We start from the raw sequence: 26779 nt of genomic DNA, 5'->3' as shown, positions 1-26779 counted from the left end.
TGTGCTATACTTCTGATGTTGATAAGTATATGAAAATAATAAGAAAGCATTGGAGTATTCTTACCACAGATGCTGATGCAGCGAATCTCATTGATTCTGAACCAAATTTATGTTCAGAAATAGTAAATCCTTAAAAAGGAGACTGTTCTACCCTAGGGATGACTCACAGTGAATCGAATGCAATGGCACTGTCCCTTGTGGTAGATGTAACTATTGCCAGTATTTGGACACTGGTGGTAGCTTTTATCATCCTGATCAGAAGAAGACCTATAGCTTCAATGTTTCAGCTACTTGTGCAACTGAACATGTAATATATCTTGCCCACTGCACACAGTGCAGTAAATTTTATATTGGCAAAACATTTAGGCCCTTTAAGGATCATATAAGGGAACACATTTATAGCATTAGCGAGATGAGTAGTATTAATGCCCTTGCTAAACATGTTAATAAAAACAGATTTGACCCACCATTTTACGTTTTTGGTAATAGGAAGGATATATGAAATGTTAGATTGGGTGATATACGGTTAAGAACTGTAGAACTAGAATCCACATGGATAGTTAGAATGACAGCTGATGCAGGGAGTGGATTAAATGAATGTGTACCTATCAGACCCAAATTGAAATCCAGACCTCTTAGGAGGTAGTTTTTTGTTTAAGTCTTATTTTACTTAATATGAATGTTTTTGTTTTAATTTCAATATAATTTTGTTGTTTTTTATATATTTTTTTATCTGTGCAGTCTTTCTTTAATTCTGTTAATTGGAAGATCTCATGTGACTTTAGAAGGTATTTAAAAGGTGTGAGTTTTAGAGTGTGCTTTTATTACACCTGAAGAAGCAAGTTTGTGAAAGCGCTTGTGTGTTCTGTGCACTAGTAAAGTTTTTCTACACTGGAAGCAGCAGCCGTAGTTGTGTCCTTATTGGTTAATGGTTTACCCACATATTTGTGCTGCTACATTCACTGAGTGGATGAAGAAATTCCATATTGTGAGTTTTGCAACAGTGTATTGTATTGTGTGAGCTGACGGTGTACTTTTTGGGTTGTTTCTTCTTTTCTTTGTTTTGGTGCAATCTTGGAGTTGATATATGTTTTTCTAGAGGTGACCTCTACATCAGGAGGTGAAGGGAGCCTTGGCCCCCCTTCAAAAAAAAAATGTGTTTTTTTCATTTTTTTGGCTTACTGATTTTGGCACCTGATTTGTGATGAAAGGTGAGCCAAAAAAATAATTCCTTGCATTCATGTAGGCAAACCCAAAAAGTTCATGTTTAATAGAGACTGCTTCTGGGATCTGCATCACAGAACTCAGATCTCCGATGATTACTAACACCTTCATGAAACTTGCCTTTATTGCAAGCAAAAACAATCTTATTTTGCAACTCAGTTGCAACAGACAAACAACTCAGGGAATTTTTGAAAATCTATTGACCAGGTGCTCCTCCCTACTGACTATCATATCACTTCACATGTTTCACAATTAGACGATATTTCAGTTGCTGAAAGTTGCTCTAAAATTTTAATGACTCCATGCAAAAACAAATGTCCTTACATACTGTGTCCTGTAACGTTTCACCATAGCTGTCAAACTTTCACATCAAAAATATGGAATATCACACAATGTAGAACAAATGGGCAACATGCAGAACGCTTCTTAGTGACGTCAGCTACAAATTTCACAGCAGTTATTAACTGCTTCTACATAACTAAAAATAGTTTTTTTCATGAATTTGTATGATTCAATATTACTTATCAAGGATATTTGTTATGAAGTTCTTAACAATAAATATATGTCAAACCTTTTCAACCTGAAATATCATGGGACAAAGAATTTAAAATGAAGAATGTGGTACAGTCCAGTGGTATGTCTCCAACTATCATCATATTACAAGCCTGCCTCCTGATGATAAGCACTTCAGAGGTTCATAAGCTGTTAAAATAAGTAAAACCCAGCTCTCCTACTCATTATATCCAATTGGCCAAAGTTATAAAAATCACAGCGTCATCCATTGCTACCTAGTCTCTAATTAATAACTAGAACAACCATGAAAGGATATACTATGCACTGTTGGAAGTGATCATAGTCCTCTATATAAAAGCATTAAATAACTACTCCATCTCTGTAAAAATCTTATAAAATGCAGTCATAAATCCTTGGCTACCTGCAAAGTTATAATCCTATATTTCACACTCAAATGGATTTGGTAATATGCACCTCACTGAATTCATCTGTGGTGAGCTTAACTTTGGAAAATCTGTAGGTACGATATTTCTTACCTTCCTAAATCTTTTGATACTGTGTCACACAATAAACTCAATCGCTTGAAAACATTGATCTATCAGTGAGTGTAGTTAAGTGGGTCACTGGTTATCATAAAGATAGCACCCAGTTTATACAATGGTACGAAGCTACATCTTCCCAGGGTGCAGTTACCACCAGAGTCCCACAACGTTCTACACTAGGTCCAATTCTCTTTACCATGTTTGTAAATAATATATCTGTAAAAATTGGAAGTGCCAGATTGGTTCAATATGCAAGTAAATCCACTATTGTTATTTCCACAGAATTTCTAAATTATCTCAGTTTCGTCCTGAGAATTCCTTCCATTACTGAAGTCCTGGTTAAACAGCACTGTTTTTTGTTTACATATTTCCAGAACAAAACCTGTGTTTTTCTCTTCTAAATATTAGCTGGTAAGCACTCTTAACAACTTCAGACTCCTCTTGTGATTTCATTAATGATAACAGTAGTAAAACTCTTAATATTGCTTCAACTGACTCCTCACCCATTGATGAAATTGACTCATCTATAGTATCCAGATTAATTTAGAACTGTAGCTAGGTTATCTGGCACTGTGTGAGGTTCCAGGATCTGTTTTTTTCACTCTGTTCCTAAGTTAAGGAGCAAAAAAAGGGCTCTTGTCAAAGTTGAGGATGAAAACCTGCAAATGTAACAAGTGACTTGCTTCACGTACGTTACCACACGCAAAGTCCTTCAGTGCTTCAGCCATGACTGCAAAAACAGAATTGACATTAATTTCTGAATGCTGGTACGACATTACTGTACCATTACCACTGGACAATCATTCCACTTAATATCTTGTGCGTAGGGCAACTGCCTCTTTTATCTAGCTCTATTTGTGCTTCTGGATTAACTTTTGACAACCAGATACATTTTTACTCCTAAATGCAGAAATCAGTCATCAGGAATATCACTTTAGGCTAAGCAAATTATAAAGAATACAATTATTCCTTAACATAAAAGAGAATCACTATTGCCAGATCTTTCTTCCTTCCATCTCTTTTGTATGCCTTCTGTATTTAGATCAGCTTAAATACACCCATAAACTGGAACAGTTTTATAATAAAATTGTTCACTTTACTGCACTCCATAAGTCTCAACTATTATGGCTTTTCAATTCAAGACCTTGGCTGGTTAGAATTTGATCACCTCCTCACTTTGACACCACTATGCCAGGCACAAAAAGTACTTTACAAAGCCAGTTGCAATGCCTTAGCTGCTTCTATTACCTAAGGAATTCCAACATGAACACCAGGACAGATTACTCGTTATTTAATTAATATCCCATTAACACGGAATAGATATGGAGACTCCATCTTCTTTATCTCTCCATGTAAATTTTGGAATAAGCTCCCATCTAATATAAGAATCACAAAGAAATATGCAAATCCATATCCCTTCTAACTTACATTTCCATAAGGAATGGATTTGTAGATGTAGTAGCATCTGAGGTTCATTTTATCTAAACCTCTCTTCACTAATAAATGCCATTTTTTGCAACACTATATTGTGCTGGTGGATTGAGTGGATTGATAAATGCAACACAAGCTAATCTTTTACTTAGCTAGATGAAATCTCTCTCGATGACTATTGTTCAGCTTTTTGTTACAATGCATATCATATAACTGTATCTCTATTTTTGTCCACAAATCATTCTGTTCTGCTCTGAATTATTATATTGTATATTATACATTGAACATTCCTCTTGATTAATATAGTGAAACTGATTTTATGTTATTATAATCTGGATATATATATATATATATATATATATATATATATATATATATATATATACATACACACACACACACACACACATATATATATATATATATATATATATATATATATATATATATATATATAGTTTCACTTCAGAATCCTGAAATATCACAATCCTGAACTTCATAATCTGGAACCCAAAATCCTGAATCACAAAATACTGAAAGTATACAGGACACAAAGAATGACAATATACCAGTAGAAGGACACAGAGAAACACATACAAGACAAAGGATAGCACTTTTCACCAAGTATGGGCAGGGGGCACGCGCCCCTGCACCCCCTCCCATGAGGGGGCCTGAACCCCCACACCCCCTGCTAATTAAATATATAAACTCCAAAATTGCACTCCACAGAATAAAATGGCAAAGATACCATCACATGTGTTCATGACTGCCTGTTGTAACCTTAGTAATATTCCCTTTTAACTTGCTATACTACAACATAACTCATGATAGTGTAGTGAAGTGCAATCTTGGAGTTGATATATTTAAATAGCAGGGGGTGTGGAGGCAGAGCCCCCTACATGGGGGTTGTAGGGGGGCTTGCCCCCTTGCTTATATTTGGTGGAATGTAATCTGGTTTGTGTTCTGTGTAGTCAGTATATGTATCCTGTGTGTTTTCAATCTTTTGGGATTCAGGATTTTGAGTTTTCAGGAATTTGGGCTTCCAGATTATGAAGTTTTCTGAAATTCAGGATTGTGATATTTCAGGATATTGAAGTGAAACTATATATATATATATATATATATATATACTACATCAACGGTCACACCAAACTGGACAAAAGGGAATTAATGTATTTACCTTTGCACTAAGGTTGTGCAGTTCCAAAGGCTGAAATAACAGTTTATCTGAGGAATATCAGTGATGAGCAGACATTTCTTGGAGGGCATCTGGGTGATATGTTTTGGGAGCATACCTCTCAACCTGGAAATATCAAAAATCTGGACAAAGCCTGATGAAAAATAGGTACAAATTGGTATGCTGATTAACATAACATTTGCATACATAATTATGCAACCCCGCTCACTACAATGGAATTGTGGGATACTAACTTTTTGAAATGCAAACTGAAGAACAGACAACCAAAATATGGCACCAGAATCCCCCGGCCTACAGCCATTCCAATGTCCCATTACTTTGCTATTTCGCCCCGTTTACCATAAACACTGTAATGTGCATACTGCTTTACTTCTACAATGATTATTTGGATTTTATTTTACATTTTATAACACAAACACTGATAGACATCTGCTAAACAAAGTAGTACAGTCTCACAATGAAAATATACTTGGCATTAAAACTTCTCTGCCCTTGAAACTCACATTCATTGAGACAGCATTGAAACCCACATCTAAAGAAAATGCATCTGACCAGTCGCAGGTAAAGATTGCCTTTGGCCTTTTTTCAAATCATAGGCCCCTTGCATATGAAACACACACATGTTCTTTGATACACCTTCCTGACTGTACTAGATTATATTCCTTATATAATACAGCATGCTTGTTAGAGTGCATTTTAAATTTATTGTTTTGAGCATTTTTTCCAGTAAGCAATGCAGCAAAATGCATGAACCAATAATGACAAAACTGCCCAGTTCAGAACATTTCCATCACAAAAGTCTACTCAAACTTCTACAATCCATCAGTATCAGTAAATATGCACAATCTCTGCAGGAGTAAAAGTCATCTAAATAATTCAATATTAAAGAGATATGTAACTAATGAAGAGGTTGCTGCTCGCAAACAACTTTATACTTCATTGTTTCATCTACAAATAAAGTGCCTGTTGCCCTTTAGGAATAAATTGACTGTTACACACACACACACACACACACACACACACACACACACACACACACACACACACACACACACACACACACACACACACACACACCAGTTTCAGCTTAACAGCACCCCTTTCCCAGCACAGCAGTTTCAGCTTAATGGCCCCTTTAAGCTAAAATGTAACAGCACACTTAAGCAGCAATTTCAGTTTAACGGCCCCTTTCCCAGTACAGCAGTTTCAGCTTAATGCCTCTTTGAGCTAAAATGTAACAGCACACTTAAACAGCAGTTTCAGTTTAATGGCCCCTTTCCCAGTACAGCAGTTTCAGCTTAACGTCCCCTTTCTGCTTAAAATGTAACAGGCTCAGCACACTGACTTGAATTCAATGCATATCATTGACCAGAAGAAAAACATTTGTTTTTAAAGAAGAACAGCTGAAGTTACTCGGCCCCATGTAAAAAGTACTGAACAGCCTGTTTCCAACACAGTTTCAGCTTAAATGTATACACACACTTCCAGCTTAAAGGACACACTTATTTAATGGCTCCTTTCCAGCAAAATGTAACAGCACACTTAAGGTTTTCCAGTGACTGTGGAAGGCTGGCGAATGTGGCTTGAAATTGAAGTCAGAGATGTGTAGTAGATTTTCTTTACTCTGAAGTATCTTATAAAGAAAAATCGGGAATTAAAGGGGCCACTCATGAATTCATGGCACCCCATTATTTAGCTCTCAAAACCAATAAATATCGGGGAATTTGGTATGGTTGAGAGGTATGTTTGGGAGACACCTAGAGACAGAAATATGTTTTTTTAATCAGAAAATTGAGTGTGGTATATGAAAGTATTGATTACCCTGCAAAGATACCCATTTTCATAACAGTATGTGAAGATGTCTTGAAGAGATGCAACGTAGTTTACCTTTGCTATAGTGTCAGTAATGAAGTCCTGCCATTTAGATCGAAATTATAAAATCTTTTGAAGGATTCTGCCTCATTTCAGATGCAGGAGATATGACAGTATTGGGTATCAGTGGAGTGTTAGTGAATAAAATTAGTTTGGAAACATATCAGTGAAGCGTAGCAGTTATGGAAGTGCTGTAGGATCAATGTTGCTATTTGCATAATATTGAAGTTTGATCTCTAGGATGCTACTGGAGGAGAAATGGAAGATTCTGTGAGTATTGTATAAAATAACTTGACTGGGCTGTCAGCTTTTGGGGCAGGACTAATTCTGACATATATGATGAAGTGAAGAATTTTGCATTCACAGCATAGAAAGAGAGACAAAATTGTGTGGTACGTTTTGGTCTGGTAGGTGTCAGGATTTGTGCTGGACCTAGGTTTTTAGCTAAAGATCAGTAGATTGTGTTGATGTGAGGGATTTGTCATTGCTGTAAGTGGTAACAGGAAGATGGAAGGTGCAAACGTAACTAATAATGCAAAAACATGCACCAAAATCTCTGCTCTAAATGTATCAAAAACTTCATCTGAGATGCAGCTCCTCCCAGGAGATCAGAGAGGCTCAGGAACCAGAACAGGAACCATTTGGGGAACAACAAGCAGAATTTACACCAACAGAATCAGAACCAGCACACATGGAACAGAGGGGGAGCCAGAGGGAGATACAAAAGGTGGAATTCATATTACCAGCATCCACAGAACTATTAGATAACTTTGGAACAGCAGATGACTATTCATTATTCTGATGAAGTTTTTGACGAAACGTGAAGCCTACTGTGTGTACGTCTGGTTCATTCCTAATAAATCGTGTGTTTTGGATTACTGCTTTGAGCTGGTTATTGCTCACTACAACTTTTGAGTACAGCAAAACTTTTAGCCCTAATTTCGCACTACTGCTGGGTTTTGGTGCATGTTTTTGCATTATTCATTGCTGTAAGTGTTTGGAGAGGGCTCAGTATGTTGTTTTTGTAATGGATAAGCACTTGGCGGGTAAATAAAAGCAGGTTTTGTTGACTGTGATGGGTTAGTTATGTGTCTCAAATGTTTGCCTAGTATCACGCATTATGGTGATCATAATCTTGCAAATATATTCCAGAATGTTACCATGGCCTTAACTTAACCCATTTTGGAGACGTTTTCCATATTAAGCCTTCAGCACTAGGTATTTAAAATGTTGCATCCAGTCATTCATTTTTATTGTCCAGTCTATATTATGTACTTACAATGGAGTGTGTGCTATACAGATTCATGATTTTATGAGATTCCCATTCATGTATATTTGGAAAGGTAGAAACTTGTGAAGCAAATAAAACTAATGTTGGACCTGACTGTCAAACCAAATTCTGTTGTCCTATGCAGGAGGATACTGACAAAAAGGTGAGGTGGGTTGACTTGGGCTTGCATCCCTACTGACTGAAGAAGAAGATGTTTGAAATAGATGCTTGTTATCTCTCCTTGGGATGTTTTAATGGATTCTTAAATTCAGAAGCTACAGAGGTGACTTCACTGGATACATTTAGAGCAGAGATAGCATGACTTTACCAAGATGTGTATTAGCAATGTTGAGGGGGGAGAACAGTCAGTCATTTAAAGCACAGGAACAAGAGGTGTGTTTACAAGTGGAATGTGAGGGACCTTAAAACCTCTACAGCAGTTCTTTTCTTTGTTATTTTAGTTTAAGGAGGGTGTTTTGTTTATATTGGGAGCTTTCTTATGGTCCCCCCATTTACCAAAGGCACTTTCAGGTAAGCACTGTTTGGATTATAATGGAAGATTGAACTCATTGCTGAAGGAATGAACTTGATTTATAGTTTGTACAACATGGACTACGTGACAGAAACAATTTGGCATACTATTGTGAATTCTATTTTTGATATAAAGTAGGTCTTTAAGTCCAGATTATTTAATTGGAGTGTGATGCATAGGGCTTTACTTATTTGATGGAGTTGTATTTTTGATTTTTGTATGCTTCTGTATTCACTTTGCTACTTTGCATTCCGTACACATTTTATATTGCTTAGTGCATTTCTTTCTTACTATTCCAGTGCAGCTAGCTATGAAATTGAACAAAACTACTTCTGTTGTGCATTTCAAAATGCCATTGCATTTTCAAACGCTACATGGACTACTTGCAATGCAGGCAGAGCAGAGTAAGATTGTGTATCTGAACTGCAGCCCCCTTCCCCACTTTGCACTGTAGTGTCATTAGTGAGTTCATGTGTCTGGGGAAGGGTGCATTCTAATTTACCCCACATGCAAGGTGAATTTGCAATACACGACACTGGGACTGCTTAGTAGGAACTGCTAAATTTATAAGGCTACATTTACCACTTTGCAGGCAACACATCAACACTGACAGCTGTCGATAGGTTTATCCCTGAATGTCAGGTTAGTGTCTTTATCATTTACTCTGAAAGTCAGCAGAATGTTTTACATATGGTACATGAGGTCATTTCATAGTCGAAAAGATACGTTTCTTTTGAGGCTGTGCATTTTAGCTTGGATACAAAAAATGATAAATTCTGTATTCATGTAAAGCACTGTAGAAAATGAAGCATTTTAGCTCTGACAGTTTTTTTACTCCTATAAAGGGCAGAAACGTCATCTGACAAGTACAGTAAGACTTACCAGCGAAATGTCAGCCTTACAAGATTTGGAGAGGTAAGATTGTTTTCTCTTTTCCTTTTTATTGCTTAAGTTTTCATTTCATATTTTCAGGATTGCTTTCTTCACTGTCTTGAAGGTGTTATGTGATGTTTCTCTTTCATTTCATTCTTTTCTTTGTATCTGTTGCATTTCTTTAAGGTAATACAAATTATTATTGTTGCACCTGACTTCATATTCTTGTTTTCTATTTTCCAAGATCATCTTTTTTAAGTCTACATAAACGTTGTCTGTATTAAGCAGAAACAACAAGGTAGGACCACCAGGGCTCTACAATCCAGTTTTATTCACAAATAAAAAAGTAAGACAACAGGATAAGCGCTTTCACGTGAATAACTCGCGCTTCATCAGATCTCAAAAAAAAGAGAACAAACAACTCAGTTTATGTAACAGCATATCCTGTCCAGTAATAGAATAACAAGCATCAGTTAATTAATTAAAACAAAATCAATTAAAAACAATTAAAACTATGAAAGTGTTAAAAGTGCAAGCCATAAAGGCATCTGTATTAACTGCAAAACTCATGTGTATTATAGACCAGGATGCACTCATAAACATGACATGCTTAGATTATAGCAAAGGTCTCACACAGTATCATTCAAAAGATTAATGCAGAAATTAAGCAGATTTGGGGTTGGTCCTACAACAGTTGCCTGGATAAAGTTTTAGCAGCACAACAGAACCCATATTAACTTTCTACAGTACATACATATTAGCTTTCTACAGTACAAACAAATTTTCCTAACTCATCTGTAGACAAGAACTTGCCATCCTACTTAGTAACCCTGTACTCCAGGAGGCAAGAAAGTACGTGTTTTTATTAATTAGCAGTAAAACTGAACACATGCTTATCCCTACTGTTTGTATGTAACTATACGACCTAGCCAAACCACCTAGCAGCCTTACTCCCTTCCACACCACTTCCTATTCTTACTCTTTCCCTCTCCTTGATTTATCTCTCGCTTCTAGTTACTTTGTGCCCTCATTTTGTCTAGGCTCCTGCACCTTCCTACCTCCAGGATCCTTCGCAAATCCTATTATCCCCTATATCTACTTGCTCACCTTTGCTGTAGTATCCCTCTTTGCCCACTAGATGGCGCCCTAAACTAGGACATCACTTATACATTCTTCTTCTTTCTCCCTTTATTACACCTAGATACAGTGTTGTCCCGAGCACTCTAAAGTAGACATTGCTTCCTCTTTTGGCTATCCTTGTCCTCCTCATATTTTACTTCTACTTCTCACTGCTACTGCACTTCTACTTCCATTCCCTTCCCTGCTTCTCCTCTCCCCCTTACCTACTCTTCATACCTGCAGCACTCAGCAGACAGCAGCTCTCTGATTGTTCTCTGCTACCTTTAATCGCTTTCTTGTTCTACCCGCTCCGTTCGCCCTTCGGGCTCACTCTGCTCCCCTACCCTACCCCCAATTCCCACTCACCCCCAGTGGTTCTAACCTTATACTTCTGTAGCCACACCCCTTACCTTCCCCTACCAATAAATAACTTTTTTACTCAACACTCCATCCCCTACCTCATTCACGCCTTAATTAGTTAATTACCTTAACTTAAGACAAACCCTAACCTCTTTCTAAGCTTGCCCTATACTACTGACAATTTCAGCTCATCTATTAAATCCATCTTACCTCATTTCACAGTACTCTAATCCTTCAACCTACTCTACCCCACACTACTCTTTCTCCTTCTCCCTCCTTTTCCCTTCCCTACTTCACTCCTCTACCCTTCTTTCTCTAACAACTTATCTATACCTCCAAATGGACCCAACACATAAATCATTCTACCCATATATACTACTCTTAACTACAATTCTTGCTTCTCCAACAATACCTTAACCTCCTTTGAACATTTTTTCCCTTCAAGAACATCTCCACCCCCTCTAGGGAACTCTTTCAATCTCTCTCAATAACTCTCTCAACCATATTAATATAACCTCCACATCCATCTGTGTACTTCCTAAGTACCATAGATCTACCCATATTTCTTACATCCTTATAAAAAAAAACAAATTATTACGACAAAATCCAAAAGTTTATACACTATCCTCAACCACACCTACTACTAGATGGTGACATTCATCCTAACCCAGGCCCCAATACTGATACTACCAAAAAGCCTCTCAACCTACCTACTTCAAATATCTGTATACCACATAGACCATCTAACTCCCTCCTGATAGCTCACCTTAACATCCGTAGCATTAACAATAAAATTTCCCACCTACATGCACTCTTAGACATACATTCATTTGATATTTTCTGTATTTCAGAAACATGGCTAAAGCCCTCTACTCTTGACCAGGAAATCACCCCCCCCCCAGGATATAACATCCTGAGATGTGACCTCAAAACCAAAAAGGGTGGCGGAGTAGCTATTTTGTATAAATCGGAACTCCAACTTTCACCGTTCAATTTGCTTCTTCCCTCAGTTCCCAACTCAGAAACCCTCACTGCAAAACTACAAATCAATAACTCCAAATCTATCTATCTAATTTGCACTTATCTCCCCCTGGAAATAACATCAATACTCTTGAAAACATACTTAGCTACCTCTCTTCCCACCTACCTCAATAAACCATTGTCTTAGGTGACTTTAGCATAGACTGGACAACCTGTAATTCTCCCAATCCTGCCAGCCATATAAATTTCCATGGATTCACACAAATAATGACCACTCCCACTAGAATCCATAAACCAAACAACAAAGAAACCATACTAGACTGGATCCTTCTTAACAGTCATTGTAATTCTTATAAACCAGGGACACTCCCAGATGATATCAGTGACCACATGCTAACTTATATAATCAAACAAAAAACTTATAGCCTCAACACAAATATCTTTAAAACATCCCTCTCCAAAAAATACTTTAACGCAGAGAGCTTCCAAAGCGAACTCAAAGCATGTGATTGGTCACCTATGCTTCATCCTGAACTTGATGAAGCAGTAATCTACTTTAATACTAGATTTATCCAAATACTAGACTACCATGCCCCCTATTGTTCTTCCCGCATAAGAACCAAAACTGCCCCCTGGCTCACAAAGGCAACTAGGCAAAAGATCCTTCTCAGAAATAAAATATGGGCCAAGTGGAGAACCTCCAGAAATCCAACAGATCACCTATACTTTAAACAGTTAAGAAATGCCACCAAGAAGGACATTCTCAAAGACAAATAAGACTATTACCTCCACCTACAACAAACCCACCAACAACATCCTCAAAAATTCTGGTCTGGCATTAACAAACTTCTTCAACCAGGACACTCTAAAACTCCTGACCCTACAGGTTTCAACCACAATAACTCTAACCAGATTCCTGATGCCTTTAACAATTATTTTACTGAAGCCATTCTATCCCTAGCTAACACATTACCATCCACCTCCACTCTCCCATTAAAAACACCTAATATCCTTTCACCCACCTTCCATATATATCCTGTACCTACATCCCTCATTTGTAGCCTCCTTCAAAAGCTCAAACCATGCACCCCTTCTGCACACTGTCTTCCAGCTGAATACCTGCAAATTGCAGCTAAAGCCATAGCCTACCCCATCTCCATACTTATAAATAGAACAATTTCAGAAAGCAAAATCCCTTCTCTTTGGAAGATCTCCCATATAATTCCTTTACACAAAGGTGGCTCATCAACTGAGCTCTCCAACTATCGGCCTATTGCCTTACTCTCTCCATTGGCTTAAATAATGGAGAAATGTATACACAGGCAACTGCTTGACCACCTACTACAAAATAATCTACTTGCAGATTGCCAGCATGGTTTTAGGCCTTACCATAGCACAACAACTGCCCTGCTATCCTTCTCTGATTCTATAAACAAAAATCGTAGCAATAACACCTTTTCCTCTGCTCTCTTTATTGATCTGTCTAAAGCTTTTGATATGGTGAACCATCCCATACTTATTGACATTCCAAAAGCCCAATCACTAGACCCACAAGCATTACAATGGTTTAAATCCTATTTAGAAAATAGACAACAAGCAGTTCTCTGGAATAATAATATTTCTTCATCCCTCCCTGTAAACATTGGGGTACCACAAGGTTCTATTTTAGGACCACTTCTATTTTCTTTGTTTATTAATGATCTACATACTAGTATTTCTCAAGCCACCTGCATACAGTATGCAGATGACTCCACCTTAATTTGCTCAGCTAAGTCCATAACCTCTCTCCAATGCCTCACCCAAACAGTATTTAACAGTGTTGAGAACTGGTTCACGAAACACTGCCTTCTTCTCAACCCCAAAAAAACAAAACTATTGCTCTTTTCTCCTCCTCACAAGACAACTCAACTGCACTTCACATTAACCTCTAACAATGGAACTATCATTTCCCCTGAAACTACAACCCGTCTTCTAGGTGTTACAATAGACAACAACCTTAGCTACAATGACCATATTAATTCCACTATAAAGACTGTAAACAAAAACTAGGGACCTTATACAGAATCAAATCCTTCCTTACCCCTGCAGCCAGAATCACTATAGCCCAAACCCACCTAATCTCCACCCTGTTCTATGCCTCTGCTATCTATACTAATCTCTCTAAAACCAACCTTACCAAACTCTCCACCAGTTATAATAACATAGCCAGATTTGCCACAGGTACCCCATTTAGAACTCATCATTGTCGCAACCTCAAACAGCTGGAATGGCTAGAACTACAGAACCAATTACTTTTTCAACAAATTATCACCCAAAAGATCCTCTACTACCCTAAGAATACCCCAATCCTCACTAATCTCATTTCCCCTTACAAATATCTTGCAACTCTATGCTCAGCAAATAAACCTCAAATCTCTTCCATTAAATCCAACAACAAAGCTGGGGACTCACTCTTCACAAACACCATAGGAAAGAGCTGGAACCATCTTATAGGTTCATAGGTTCATACTAGGCTATCTACCCAAGGGCATTTATAAGCCTAGCCCAGAGTTTTGTGGCTTTCACCACCCCTTTAGTTTGAAGAAAACTATGCCCATTATTTTGCTGTGCCTCTGTCAAGCAGTGACACTGAGGTAATCCCTGGGGTATATCTGCGATCTCCCATCCATTGGTCAAGATTTCTCTTGAACAAGGCCAGCGAGGTGCTCTGCCTCACATGTACCGGGATTTTCCACAGCATAGGGAGTCTCTGGGTGATGAATCTGTCCCTCCAGCACGTCCTATTAATAACCGTGTCAAGGTTTAAGTCTCCCGCCCTTGTAGTTCTAAGGGATCTAGATTTTTTGAGATGAAGCATGTTCATCAGATCTGGGTTTGACATGGCCTTGTATGTCAGGCACAGGTCACCTCTGAGCAAGCGGTAAGCGACTGAGTAGAGCTGGAGTTCTTTCAGTCGGGCAGCATAAGACATATTTTTGAGACCCTTTGTCCTTTTGGTGAGGAACTTTTGGGGCCTTTCCAGCTGCTGCAGGTGTCGGGTCAGATACATTCCAAATGGGGCATTGTACTCAATCATTGGTCTGATGAATGATGAGTACAGGGGGACGATGACCTCCCTTGATCTAGATGTAAATCCCTTCATGATCAGGTGGGCAATGTAGAAGGTCTTCCTAACTACTTTAGCAATGTGAGTGTCAAACGAAAGGTTACTGTCAATCTGGGTCCCCAGATCCCTGATAACTTCTTCTGTGCTCAGTGGATTGCCACCTATATGGTAGCTAGGGGTAACCTTGTTTTTCCCGAAGGGTATGACTATGCATTTCTTGGCGTTTAACTTTAGGCCATGGCTCTGGCACCAGTTATCCGTTTCTGTGAGACCCTTCTGAAGGATATCTGTGTCAGATGTGTTTTCGACTATGGCGCCCAGTTTGCAGTCATCTGCAAACTTTGTCAGCCATAACCCTCCTGTGTTTGCTTGTACTTCAGAAAAGTAGATGCCGAACAAGAGTGGGCCCAGGACTAAGCCCTGTGGGACACCACTTGTGACAGGCTTTGAGTCTGACATGGCGCCAGCAACTCTGACCCTGTGGGTTCTGTCACTTAGCCAGTTTGCAACCCATCTTGTGATGTATGGGTTTACATTTAAGCTGATGAGTTTTTCAATGATACCTGAGAGGGGTATTGTGTTGAAAGCCTTTGCCAGGTCGAGGTAGGCTGTATGGACTGCCTTTCCCTCATCAATGGCCTTGGTGACTGTTTCGAAAAAGTCAACCAAGTTTAAAAGGCATGATCTGCCTTTGACAAAGCCAAACTGGGTTGGATCCAAAGTCTGCAAGTTTCCTATGTCTTTATTTATGAGTTCCATTATGATCCTCTCCATGGCTTTGCAGATCAGGCTTGTCAAGCTGATGGGACGTTAATTTCCAGGGTCGGTGGAGGCACCGCCTTTGTGAAGTGGGACCACAGTTGCCGTGTGCCACTCCTTGGGTACGTATCCTGAGGTGAGGCTAAGATTAAACAGCTGTCCTAACTGTGGGTTTAATTCCTCATTGAGTTCATGGAGCACACAGCCGGGGACACCATCCGGTCCCATGGATGCTGTGTTTTTCGCCTTGGAGAGAGCAGTTCTCACCTGGGCGTTAGAGATGTTTGGGGGGCTACAATCCTCTGGTATAGATATCTCTCCTTTTGGGGGGGAGGGGGGAAAAGTTTGCACTGAACCTGTCAGCCAGTATGTTGGCAATGTCTGTAGGTTCAGTAATTTTCACATCATTTTGAACTAATTCTGAGCATATCTGGGAGTTTCCTCCCAGGTTTCTAACATAGCTAAAGAAGGCCTTATGATTGTCTTTTGAGTCCTTAGCGATTTTTCTTTCAAAATTTGCCTTGGATGATTTTATGAGAGCTCTTAGTTTTTTACTTATAATGATCAAAGGTGTCGTACCTTTTAAGGATTTTGCTCTATCTTGTAGTAGCTTCCTCCTTTTGTTGTAGAGCTTGTTTATGGCTGGGGTCCACCAGACTGGACGCTTGCCTTTGGTACAAAGAGTCTTTGTTTTGTTTGGGATTGCCTGATCCATGCAGTCCTGTAGGTGCTGGTAGAAGGCATTTGTAAGTGATTCAGCGGCTTGAGTGATGTTTACCGCCGGCTCAGGGGCCTTAAAGGAGACCACACTAGTCTTTAGAAGTGTGAAGTTGGCTTTTGAGAAGTTCTTCACTGTGGTCTTTTTTATCTCAGGTGGGGGCGGGATGAGGACCTCCAGTGAGATTAGTTTATGATCTGATCTCACCAGTGAGGGGTATACTTCCGGTGTTGAACATTGTGATCCCATGTTCGTGATGATGAGATCAAGTATGTTTTCACCTCTTGTGGGGATGGTGACTAGTTGTTCCATGGCATTTGAGTTTATGAACTCCATGAACCTTTGGGCTAGAGTGTTTGGGCTTGAGTAGTGATCCCAGTCTATATTAGGGTAGTTGAAGTCATCTAGTATGATGGTGTTTGGAGATACATTTATCCCCTCCAGTGTTTTCAGGAAAGCTATGTGAGGTTCCTGAGTTTGAGAGGGTGGCCTGTAACATGCTACAAATTGCAGAGCAGTCTTGCCTATGGTTAATTGCACCTGGATGGTCTCCAATGCATCGTGCGTTGCCACCAACCTTGAGGTGTGGGTGTCCTTGATGAATATGGACACCCCCCCTCGTTTCTTGGTGTTGACCGGGTTTTGGGGCCGGAACGCATGATATGAGGTAAAACCTGATGGTGCTGGGGTGCTCTCAGGAGCCTTGAACCAGGTTTCAGTCACAGCACAGACATCGATGTTCTCCATACTGAGAAGGGCCTCGAGTGCGTGCATCTTGAGGTTGAGACTTCTGGCATTGAGCAGCATTACCCTTATTTTTTTCCTTTTTTGTGTTCTAGGGTGGTAGGTTTAGAATTTGAGCCTTGCCTAAAAAGGCACTATGGTGTGGCAAGAGCCTTTGCCAATATCCGGAAGCCCAGGGGTGACAGGTGCAAGCCGTCCCTTGCGAAGCAGCGTGGCTTGTCCAGCATGTCATCCCAGGCAGACAGACATTGGATCCCCTTTGAATGACACCAGAGTTTAAGCCAATTATTAAAGCTGATCATCTTATCTCTGTATTGTGGCATCATTCTTGGTGAAGGTAGGATACTGCTCAAGGTCAGGGTCATACCTGCCTGGGCTACATAATCAGAGAGCTCCTCAATGTCTCTTTTCATGTAGTCCAAGGAGGTATGTCTCAGGTCATTTACACCAGCGTGGACAATGACTGAGTCGTACTTGTACCTGCTGTTGAGAGACCTGAGTGCTTGCATTATGTGGTGAATTCTAGCGCCCGACAGGCAGCTTACTGTGACCTTCTCCTTACTCAATCTGGTGAGCGGGACATCAGTGTGTCTGACTATGGAGTCACCAATGACGAGTGTGTCTGGCATTGTTTGGCCTTAAGGGCTGTGACTGTTTGGCACACTGACTGTGTGGTCTATGTGTTGCATGTGTTGTGTCCTGAGGTGGTAGTTGTTTGGGTGTCTGCTTTGGTGGCCTCTGCTGTTTTGGTAGATTTTTGATCAGAGCCTCCGAGTATGTCTTTGTGTGTTTATGTGTATGATTTGAAGTTGTGATAGTACTATGTGAGACTGGGTATGTGGTGTGTGTGGTTACCTTCTCCTCCTGTCTGGTCTTGCCAGTTCTATGTTGAGAGAGCTCAGCCTCCAGTTTGGCTGTATAGTTGATCTCTCGCATGTATTTGTGTTTTGTGGGAGAAGGAGAGGGTTGTCTGTGTACATGAGGCAATTGTAACATTGCCTCAATATTCCCAGGTTCACCAGCTGAGCAGGAGAGGACACTAGCAACTGATCCCTCGACATGCTAGAAGGAATAGACAAAAAAACTTAAAAAAAGATTCCGGGGGATGTGGGTGATCGAGAAAGGGGTTTTAGGCTGGTGGGGTACTATCTATAATAAAAGTGCTATATCAAGATGAAAAGTACTGTAGGAGCAAGTGCTAGGCTTTACAGATAGAGAATAGTCTACTTGGGAATCAAGTAGAGATGAACTTTTTAGTTATAGGATACACTGGTTAGATCAGTAGTACAGTTCAAGGCAGGCTGTTTTAAGGGAAAATTTGACGCGTGGACTTTAGGTAGCCTGAATAGTTTAACCTTGATTAACCGCCGCTGCTCTTGTGTGCTCTTGTAGCAACTCCGCGCTAAAGCTCACTAACGCGCACTTTATAGCAGGGGGCTGGAAAAAACAGGAAATGACCCAAAATGGCCAATGAATTACTAGTTGCTGTCTCTAACCACTCCTCTGAGGACAAACAGGCAGCTCAGTACTCCCCACTCTCACTGGTGAGTAAAGAAACTTCCCTTTGGCCACACAAGAAAATGGAGGAACACAGGAACCAAATACTTCCTTCTGAACTTTCCAAACTTACTTCTACTCTACTTTATAAGAAGCATCTTAAAGAATATCTTAAATCCCACTGGCTTTGTCCCTGCTCCAACCCTGACTGATATCTCTTGCCCCCTCCTGCTCTTTCTCAAAAAAAAAAAAATATATATATATTTTTCTTTAGATTGTCTATCTTCTGTTTAATTTTTGTTTTTCTCATGGTATTTGCTTCTAGCCTAGACTTGCTAAATAACTCTGTATAAATCTATCTTTTAATGTTAACATTGTACCAAATTTCATTTTAATTATACTTTATTGTATATCTTTGTTCATTGTTGCTGCTTGGAGCTTTTCTCCCTGGGCCTCTACTGAAAATGCACATGTATCCAGTTAGACTAGCCCGGTCAACAAATGTAAAATAAAATAAATAAATAAATAAATAAATAAAGAGGATTTATTAGTGGAGATGTACAGTATCATGATGAGACATTATTATTTATTTGTTTGTTTTTGTTGGCTGGAGAAGTGTGACTTGCAGGTGCTTGTTTTCAGCAGAGGTCTGGAGGGAAATGCTCCACTGAATATGTAATTATTAACAGCTGTTTAACTGATAATGCAGATGGAGAGGTAATTTCTGTATGTAATACTTATCTACAACATGATTGCTGCACAATATGACAATGAGAAAATGCAATGGAATATGACAAGATCAGAAGTCAAGTCTGACAACTTAATATTTGATACAAAGAGGTGCAAAGTAATACACCTTAGGAGAGCACCAGCAAGAAAGAATGCATGGGTTGAGAAGACATACTCATGGCAATAAACATGAAAAGTGACCATTGAGTAATCAAATCAGGTTGTCTAATACTGGAAAATTGATGTGAATGAGGAAAACTTTTGGGATTACTGGTTCCATACAGTAAGGTATACTACAGGAAGTAAAATCTCCAACTTTGTTATCCTTCTGTACAGGCAGTTAGTGACAGGTCATCTGGAGTGCTGCATAAGGAAGCCTTTCTCCATATCTCTCTCTATTTATATATATATATATATATATATATATATATATATATATATATATATTAATATGTAAGACATATATATATATATATATATATATATGTATGGACAGGATGAGGGCTGTCCAAATGTGGGCAGCACTACATAATGGGCATAACAGGAAATTAATTCTGACATGGGGCACCGATGATGGGGTATGATAAATATGTTTATTAGCTACAGACTGTAAATATATTGATTTTTACTGCATCCTGTGTGCAACATTTATCACCACTCTGTATATCTCCTTGTGCATCCTTAACTGCTCAAAGAGCATAATCACTCACACTTGCACCTTCACATTGCATGTGCAAAAAATAAATATTCATACCCCAATGGTACAACTCCCCACACATAAGTCAAAACCACAGAAACAAACGTTTCTAAAAATAAAAGAACAACAAAAAAGTTTGAAATAAAAAAAAATAAATAAAAGAAAATCACAACCTTGTTCTACCAATGACAAAATGGCATTACAGGTAAAACAGACAAAATTTAAACATATAAATGTAAGAAGATTAAACTATCTAAAACATGACTAAATTATAAAGCTAATTTATTTAAATATAAGCCTCTCAACTTCTAAAATAATACAGTTACAAACAATAGTTTGATATGAGTTCCATTTGAGTATCTGGTAGAATTTTAGCAAATGGGGTAAGATAGTAGAGAATACTTTACTTTCTAGCATTGTGTCAATAAACTATTAGAGGTTGAGAACCATGGTAGTATTCATTAGTTGGGAGAGTATTAATAGCAGTGAGTAGATTTGGTCTAGCCTGGGGGAAGACATCAACATAGCCAGTTTTGCATAAAGTGGGATTTGATGGTTTTTTTGAAGAGATAAGGTGAGGATGTTAAGGTTAGGTGATCGGGCAGGATGTTTCAGGTTTTTGCAATGCCGCACGCAAAGAGAGATTTGCCAGCTTAATTTTTGTGCTTGGTGACAGTTATGTGGTTTTGGTGTGTTGATCTTAGGTTTCTGGAGGGTGTATAGGGTTGAATTAATTGTTGCAAGGCAGGGGTTTTCATAGGAGGGTAGTAGAGCTTATGGACAGTGGTAAGTTGGTTGAGTAGGAGGATTTGAGGTAACTCAAGCCAGTTGAGTTGTCTAAGGGATTGGCAGTGATGGGACCTATGCGTGGCTTCATTAGGAAATTTGGCAATTTTGTTGTTGCATGATTCAATTTTAGAGAGCTCTGATAGGTGAAGGTTAGTAAAGATTGGGGAAGCATAAAGAAGTATAGATAACAGATGGGTTCTAGCTATGGTGGCTTTTATGTGTCTGGTCATGTAGTTGTAGTTGTGGTTTCTATAAAGGAGTCCAATCTTTTTGTTGACTTTCTTGATTGTTTGAGAAATATGGATGTCAAATTTAATTTAATTTGTCAATTTCTACTCCTAGAAGCTTAGTGTGTAGTGTCAGAGTGATATTGGTATTGTCTTTGGATATTATTGCAGAATTATTGTTTATGGGGGGGTCTACTTGGACTGAAAACAATAAGTTTATTTTTTTTTGGATTAAGCAGTAGTTTGATGTTGGTGAACCATTATTCAACTAGAGTAAAGTTGTTTTGGGTTATGATTTGAAGTTTGTCGAGGGTGTGGGCTGGACATATAGTAGTATCATCTGCGTATTGGACTATTGAGGCAGAGGGCAGGGATGATGCTGTCATTAGTAAATAATGAGAATAGCAGTGGGCCGAGAATGGACCCTTGTGGGACACCAATGGCTACTGGAAGTAGGGGTGACGTGGTTTTCCCAAAGAACAGCTTGTTGTCAGTTAGATAAGTAGCTACTGAACCAGGATAAGGCGGAAGAATGTATGTTAAAAGTGGCCAGTTTTTCTAGGAGTAAACTATGGTTCACCATATCAAAGGCTTTGGATAAGTCTAAGAATATGGAGGATACAAACAGGCTATTGTTTCTGAGGGTATTAACAGAGTTAGAAAAGGATAGTAATGCTGTGGTAGTACTGTGAGAAGGTCTGAATCCATGCTGGGATGGGGATAATAGGTTGTTGTGAAGGAGGAAATTCATTAGTTGTAAGTGGACTACCCTCTCTAAAATCTTTGATAGGGGTGATAGTATTGCAATGGGGCGGTAGTTTGTAAGTTCAAGGGATTGTCCCCCTTTGTGTAATGGTATTATGGGAGATATTTTCCATGATTTGGGTACTTTGCATTCAGTTATAGATCTGTTAATGAGGATGGACACAGGATAGTCTATGGCCTCTGCGGTAATCTGTAGGAATTCTGCGGGTAGTTTGTCTACTGCTGGGGTTGTTGATTTCAGTTTTTTGAGGAGTTTGGTGATAGTTGTAATATTGACTGGTTCTAGGGAGAAACTATGTGTATACTTTCTGTATTGGAAAGGGTGGAAGCTGTTGTTGATATTGTGTGGGTGCTATTCATTTGGGTATTGGCTAGGGCTTGGATAGTTTCAGTAAAGTACTTGTTAAAGTGGGTGGGGATGTTGTGTAGACTGTTTGGTAGTAGTGGGGAAGGAGTGGAAGGTTTTCCTGGGTGTAGTAGGTTATTGATTGAGGCCCAAAAGTTTTGTGGGTTGTTAGAGTGTTTTTCCTGTAAAGTTTTATAGTAACTAGTTTTGTCAATTTTTATGTGTTTTTTGGCTTGATTACGTAGTTCATGGTACTTTAGTTTTAGGGTAGGAGTTTTGTGTTTATGGAATTGCAAACAGGCTTTGTCTCTTTCTTTCATTAAATCATTCCCTCCAGTAGAGCTCTTTTGAGTGCGTACCTTTAACTCCAAGTGGATGTGGTTTTGCCTTTAAAAATTGAAGTTTTCACCTTACAATTCTAACAAATACTAACTGACAGAGGTCGTATGTCAGTACAATTGTGTTTGCCATCATGTATGCTTCAAGATAAAATATTCTGACACCTTGTATGTAGCATGGTTTTCGAATTATTAATGCAAATATGAACAGGCAATATTTGACGCCTAGAGGCGCAGTAGGAGGTAACTGCAGATGCACCTGGAGGCGTCACTCGGATGTAATGAGTTAACTGGTGTCTTTTGATAGCCATGGTGCGTGGTTGGGTTTAATTCAGGTGGTTCTGGGTGGTGCATGGGAGCTCAGGATGCTTAGGAAGGTGGAGCTGAAGTATTCTACAGCTTCATCTAGTGCTAAGTATTTTAGTGGAGTCCATATTCAGGATTTGAGTGAATTTATTAAATCTTGAGCTCTGAAGTATTTTTTGTTTCGTATGACCCTGACAATGGGTTGTTTAGTTAGGTGGGGTTGATTCCTAATTAGGTATGTTGCTTGATGATCACTAAGGCTGTCAGGGAGACAACCTGAGAGATGGGCTTGAGAGGGGTCAGATACTAGTATCCAATCCAAGACTGACTGTCATTTAGAGGTTTTGTCTGTTCCTGTAGGAGTATTGATAATTTGGGTAAAACCGTGGAGGTTAATATGGGTGGTGGGGTTTTGACGGTTACAGTCAAGACCAATCAATGCTAAAGTCACCTGCAAGAATGGTTTCCTGTGGATGAGTGATTTTCATCCAATTTAGTAGGTTTTCAAGTACATTAGTGTTGTTGCCTGGTGGTATATAACCTCTAGCTAATATGATTTGTTTGTTGGGGTTTAGTTTTAATGTGGCTAATATTAGTTCTATGTCTTGGATTTCTTGAGAGTTGTGTTCAATTTGTTCTATTGAGAGGCGACTTTGGAAAAGGATGGCTACACCCACTCCTTTTTTGCCTGACCTATCTTTATGTATAATATTATAGCCAGGGGCTATTTCATTATTGTGGTGGATGGGCTTAAGCCAAGTTTCAGTTAGTACTGCAATGTCAGGTTTGTATAGGGCTAGTAGGGCTTGGAGATCTTGTGTTTTGCTGAGTATGCTTCTTATATTAATGTTTAGAAGGAGGAGGGATGAGCTTGGCCGTGCATATATTGGATTGGGGTTTGTTGGGTAGGTGCTATTGCAAGTGTTGGGCCCTGAATTTGGGTGAATATCACCACAGCATGAGAGTTTTTGTAGTATGTGGATGTAGAGTTTCCTTAGTTTGTGAGTTATTTTGATTATTTTATTGGGGGAGTTGGCTCGAAGTTTGTAGGTGATATTTCCATATAGATAGGAAGGTGGTGGAGAGGGGTAGAGGTCACTTGGTGTTACTGGTGAGTAGGTAGTAGTGGAGGTAGTGATAGTTGAGTCAGTTTGTCATGGTAGTGGAGGGCTGATATAAAGATGTGTGTGGTAGGATGAGAACATGGATAGGAGGAGGAGAGAAGAGAGGCCTATTGGGTGTAATAAGGTGAGTAGAAGGTGGTTGGTTGGAGTATAGACCATATTGTTTAGTTGAGAGGTGGGTTATAGACTAGGATAGGGCTGAAATATGGTAGAGATGGAGTTGAAATATAGGGTGTGGTATCCAATTTGGGATGTGTAGCGAAGGTTGTGATGGGCTGTATTGGTGTGAGGGATAATTACATGTAGTGTACATACCTGTCAACTGTCCCTGATTTTCAGGGACGTCCCTGATTTTCACTCAAATTTTAGCTCCGTCCCTCTTAATCCCTCCTAAAACTAGTGACTTTTGGAGGAAAGGTGGTGAATTACAGTTAATGAATAATGACAATAATTAAGAGTTATAGACTTCTTTTACTTCAGAAAATGTGTATTAATTCATATGCTCTGATTCTGTCAATGTTTCAAGTTAATAGCACTAATACTTTAAAAGTGTCCCTGATTGTCCCTGATTTTTTCTTGACTTATCCCTGATTCTGTTGAAATTTGTCCCCGATTGGTTGAGAGGTCTGGTACTGTGTGATTGGACAGTTTTGATGGAGGAGTGGCTAGAGGTGTGGTGTATAGCTATAAATGTAATTGATGAGGGGGTGGGTGAGAATGGGGATAGGGTAGGGGAGCGAATGGAGCGGGGACGAACTGAGCCAGTCCCGAGCTAGCAAAAAACAATCAGTTCCACAGGTAAAAATGTTCTTACTTAATGTACTTTGGTGGAAATGCTGTTGGACGTCTAATTTAAGTGTAGGATGCCAAAGTTCATTAGGGTTGGTTAGCTGCTCTGACAGTCTATTCATGACGATGTCTAGGAGAACTAGAACTATTAATAGTAAGATGTGGTATTTTACTTCTTTTCTCCTTTAGTTTAAAGTTAAAACTCTCCGTTTTATAGGAAGCAGCTAGGAAGGAAGGTTTGATGGACTATACTGCCATCTTGTGGTTAAAATGAGGAATCACACTCCCTTGTGGAGGGTGACTAAAAAATTATATCAGGGTTAGCTGTTTAGGGGGACGGCTGGTCCGTGCGGTGTGCAAGCCAGTACTTAACAGTTTAGGGGTTGAAATACAATTATACCACAGTAGGTAGACCTGCTTTTTGTTTAATCATCATCTTCTTTCGGCTGTTCCCATTAGGGGTCGCCACAGCGGATCACCTGTTTCTATTTCTTCCTGTCCTCTGCATCTTGCTCTGTCACACCAACCACCTGCATGTTCTCTCACCACATCCATAAACCTTATCTTAGGCCTTCCTCTTTTCCTGTTACCTGGTAGCTTCATCCTTAGCATCTTTTTCCCGATATACTCAGCATCCCTACTCAGCACATGTCCAAACCAACGTAATCTTGCCTCGCTGGCTTTGTCTCCAAACCTTACAACCTGGGCTGACCCTTTAATATACTTATTCCTAATCCTGTCTACCCTTGTCACACCCAGTGCAAATCTTAATATCTTCAACTCTGCCACATCCAGCTCAGACTCCTGCCTTTTTGTCAATGCTACCGTCTCCAACCCATATAACATAGCTGGTCTCACTACCCTCTTGTAGACCTTCCCTTTCACTCTTACAGGTACTCATCTGTCACAAATCACTCTACATTTTCTTTAAACACTTGACAAATGGAAGTCCTTGTTTGGATGGAGGGTTAGATAGCTGCACTACTGTCTTCAGGACTAGGGAGTAGCCGAGGGCAGCATCTTTCCTGGGTATTCTAGCTGTAAAAGGAGGAAAGGAACATGTGAGACACTAACTACATGAGTGAGGCAGAGAGAAATAAGGGGTTAGCAGTATCAGGGTGGAGGTACAGTATAACAAAATAAAGGTGCTTTGAGTGGAGGTAAGAGGTGGATTATATTACTAGGATAATTAAGATGGGGAGAGAGTTGAGTAAAGATGATTGTAAGATGAGGGAAGTGTGTGCAAAGTAAGGCCTGTTATCATGTAACAATGGGGGGGGGGGGGGTAATCTTATCACAGTAATAAATATACAGCTGTATTATAACACACTGCACTTTAGGTCACTCAAAACCTCTACAGATGGGTGTACCCAACAGTTAAGAGTTAGAAGCAGATACCCTATAAAAGCATAAAACATTTCATATTTCCTAAACAGTAATTGATAGTTAGAAATAACAGCAATTTCTACAATAAGACCAAAATAAAAGTAACACTACCTACTCCTTAAACACAAGCACTTATCCCGTTTTCCGACCCCTGGGTGGTAATGAGAAAACAGGGTGACTATGCAGGCCAAGTGAGTGTGTTTTTTTAGGTCCATACTCCCCCCATGCCTATCCCAAACCTATAGGTCCATACTCTCCCCATATCTACCCCAAACATATAGGTCCATACTCCCCCCCCCATACCTACCCCAAACCTATAGGTCCATACTTCCCCCATACCTCCTCCAGACCTATAGGTCCATACTCCCCCAATACCTACCCCAAACCTATAGGTCCATACTCGCCCCATATATACCCAAAGCTATAGATCCATACTCCCCCCATATCTACCCCAGACTTATAGGTCCATACTCCCCCCATACTTACCCCAGACTATAGGTATATACTCCCCCTATACCTACCCCAGACCTATAGGTCCATACAA

The 26779-nt window shown here is 39.5% G+C and overlaps 1 protein-coding gene across 1 annotated transcript in view; it reads left to right on the top strand.

Annotated features, from left to right (window-relative positions):
• The window catches only part of LOC122810395 (dipeptidase 2-like), a 501875-nt gene that overhangs the window by 299698 nt on the left and 175398 nt on the right, over window positions 1-26779 (top strand). The window contains exon 6 of the mRNA XM_044081997.1: window positions 9428-9497. Coding sequence (XP_043937932.1) covers window positions 9428-9497 — 70 coding nt within the window. The remainder of the gene's footprint in view (window positions 1-9427; window positions 9498-26779) is intronic.

The sequence above is a fragment of the Protopterus annectens genome, chromosome 8.part1 (assembly GCF_019279795.1).
Source record: "Protopterus annectens isolate FY-2018-M chromosome 8.part1, PAN1.0, whole genome shotgun sequence".
NCBI classification, from domain to species: Eukaryota; Metazoa; Chordata; order Ceratodontiformes; family Protopteridae; genus Protopterus; species Protopterus annectens.
Note: the sequence above shows the minus strand (reverse complement) of the source record. Positions and strands in the feature narration are given on the sequence as shown.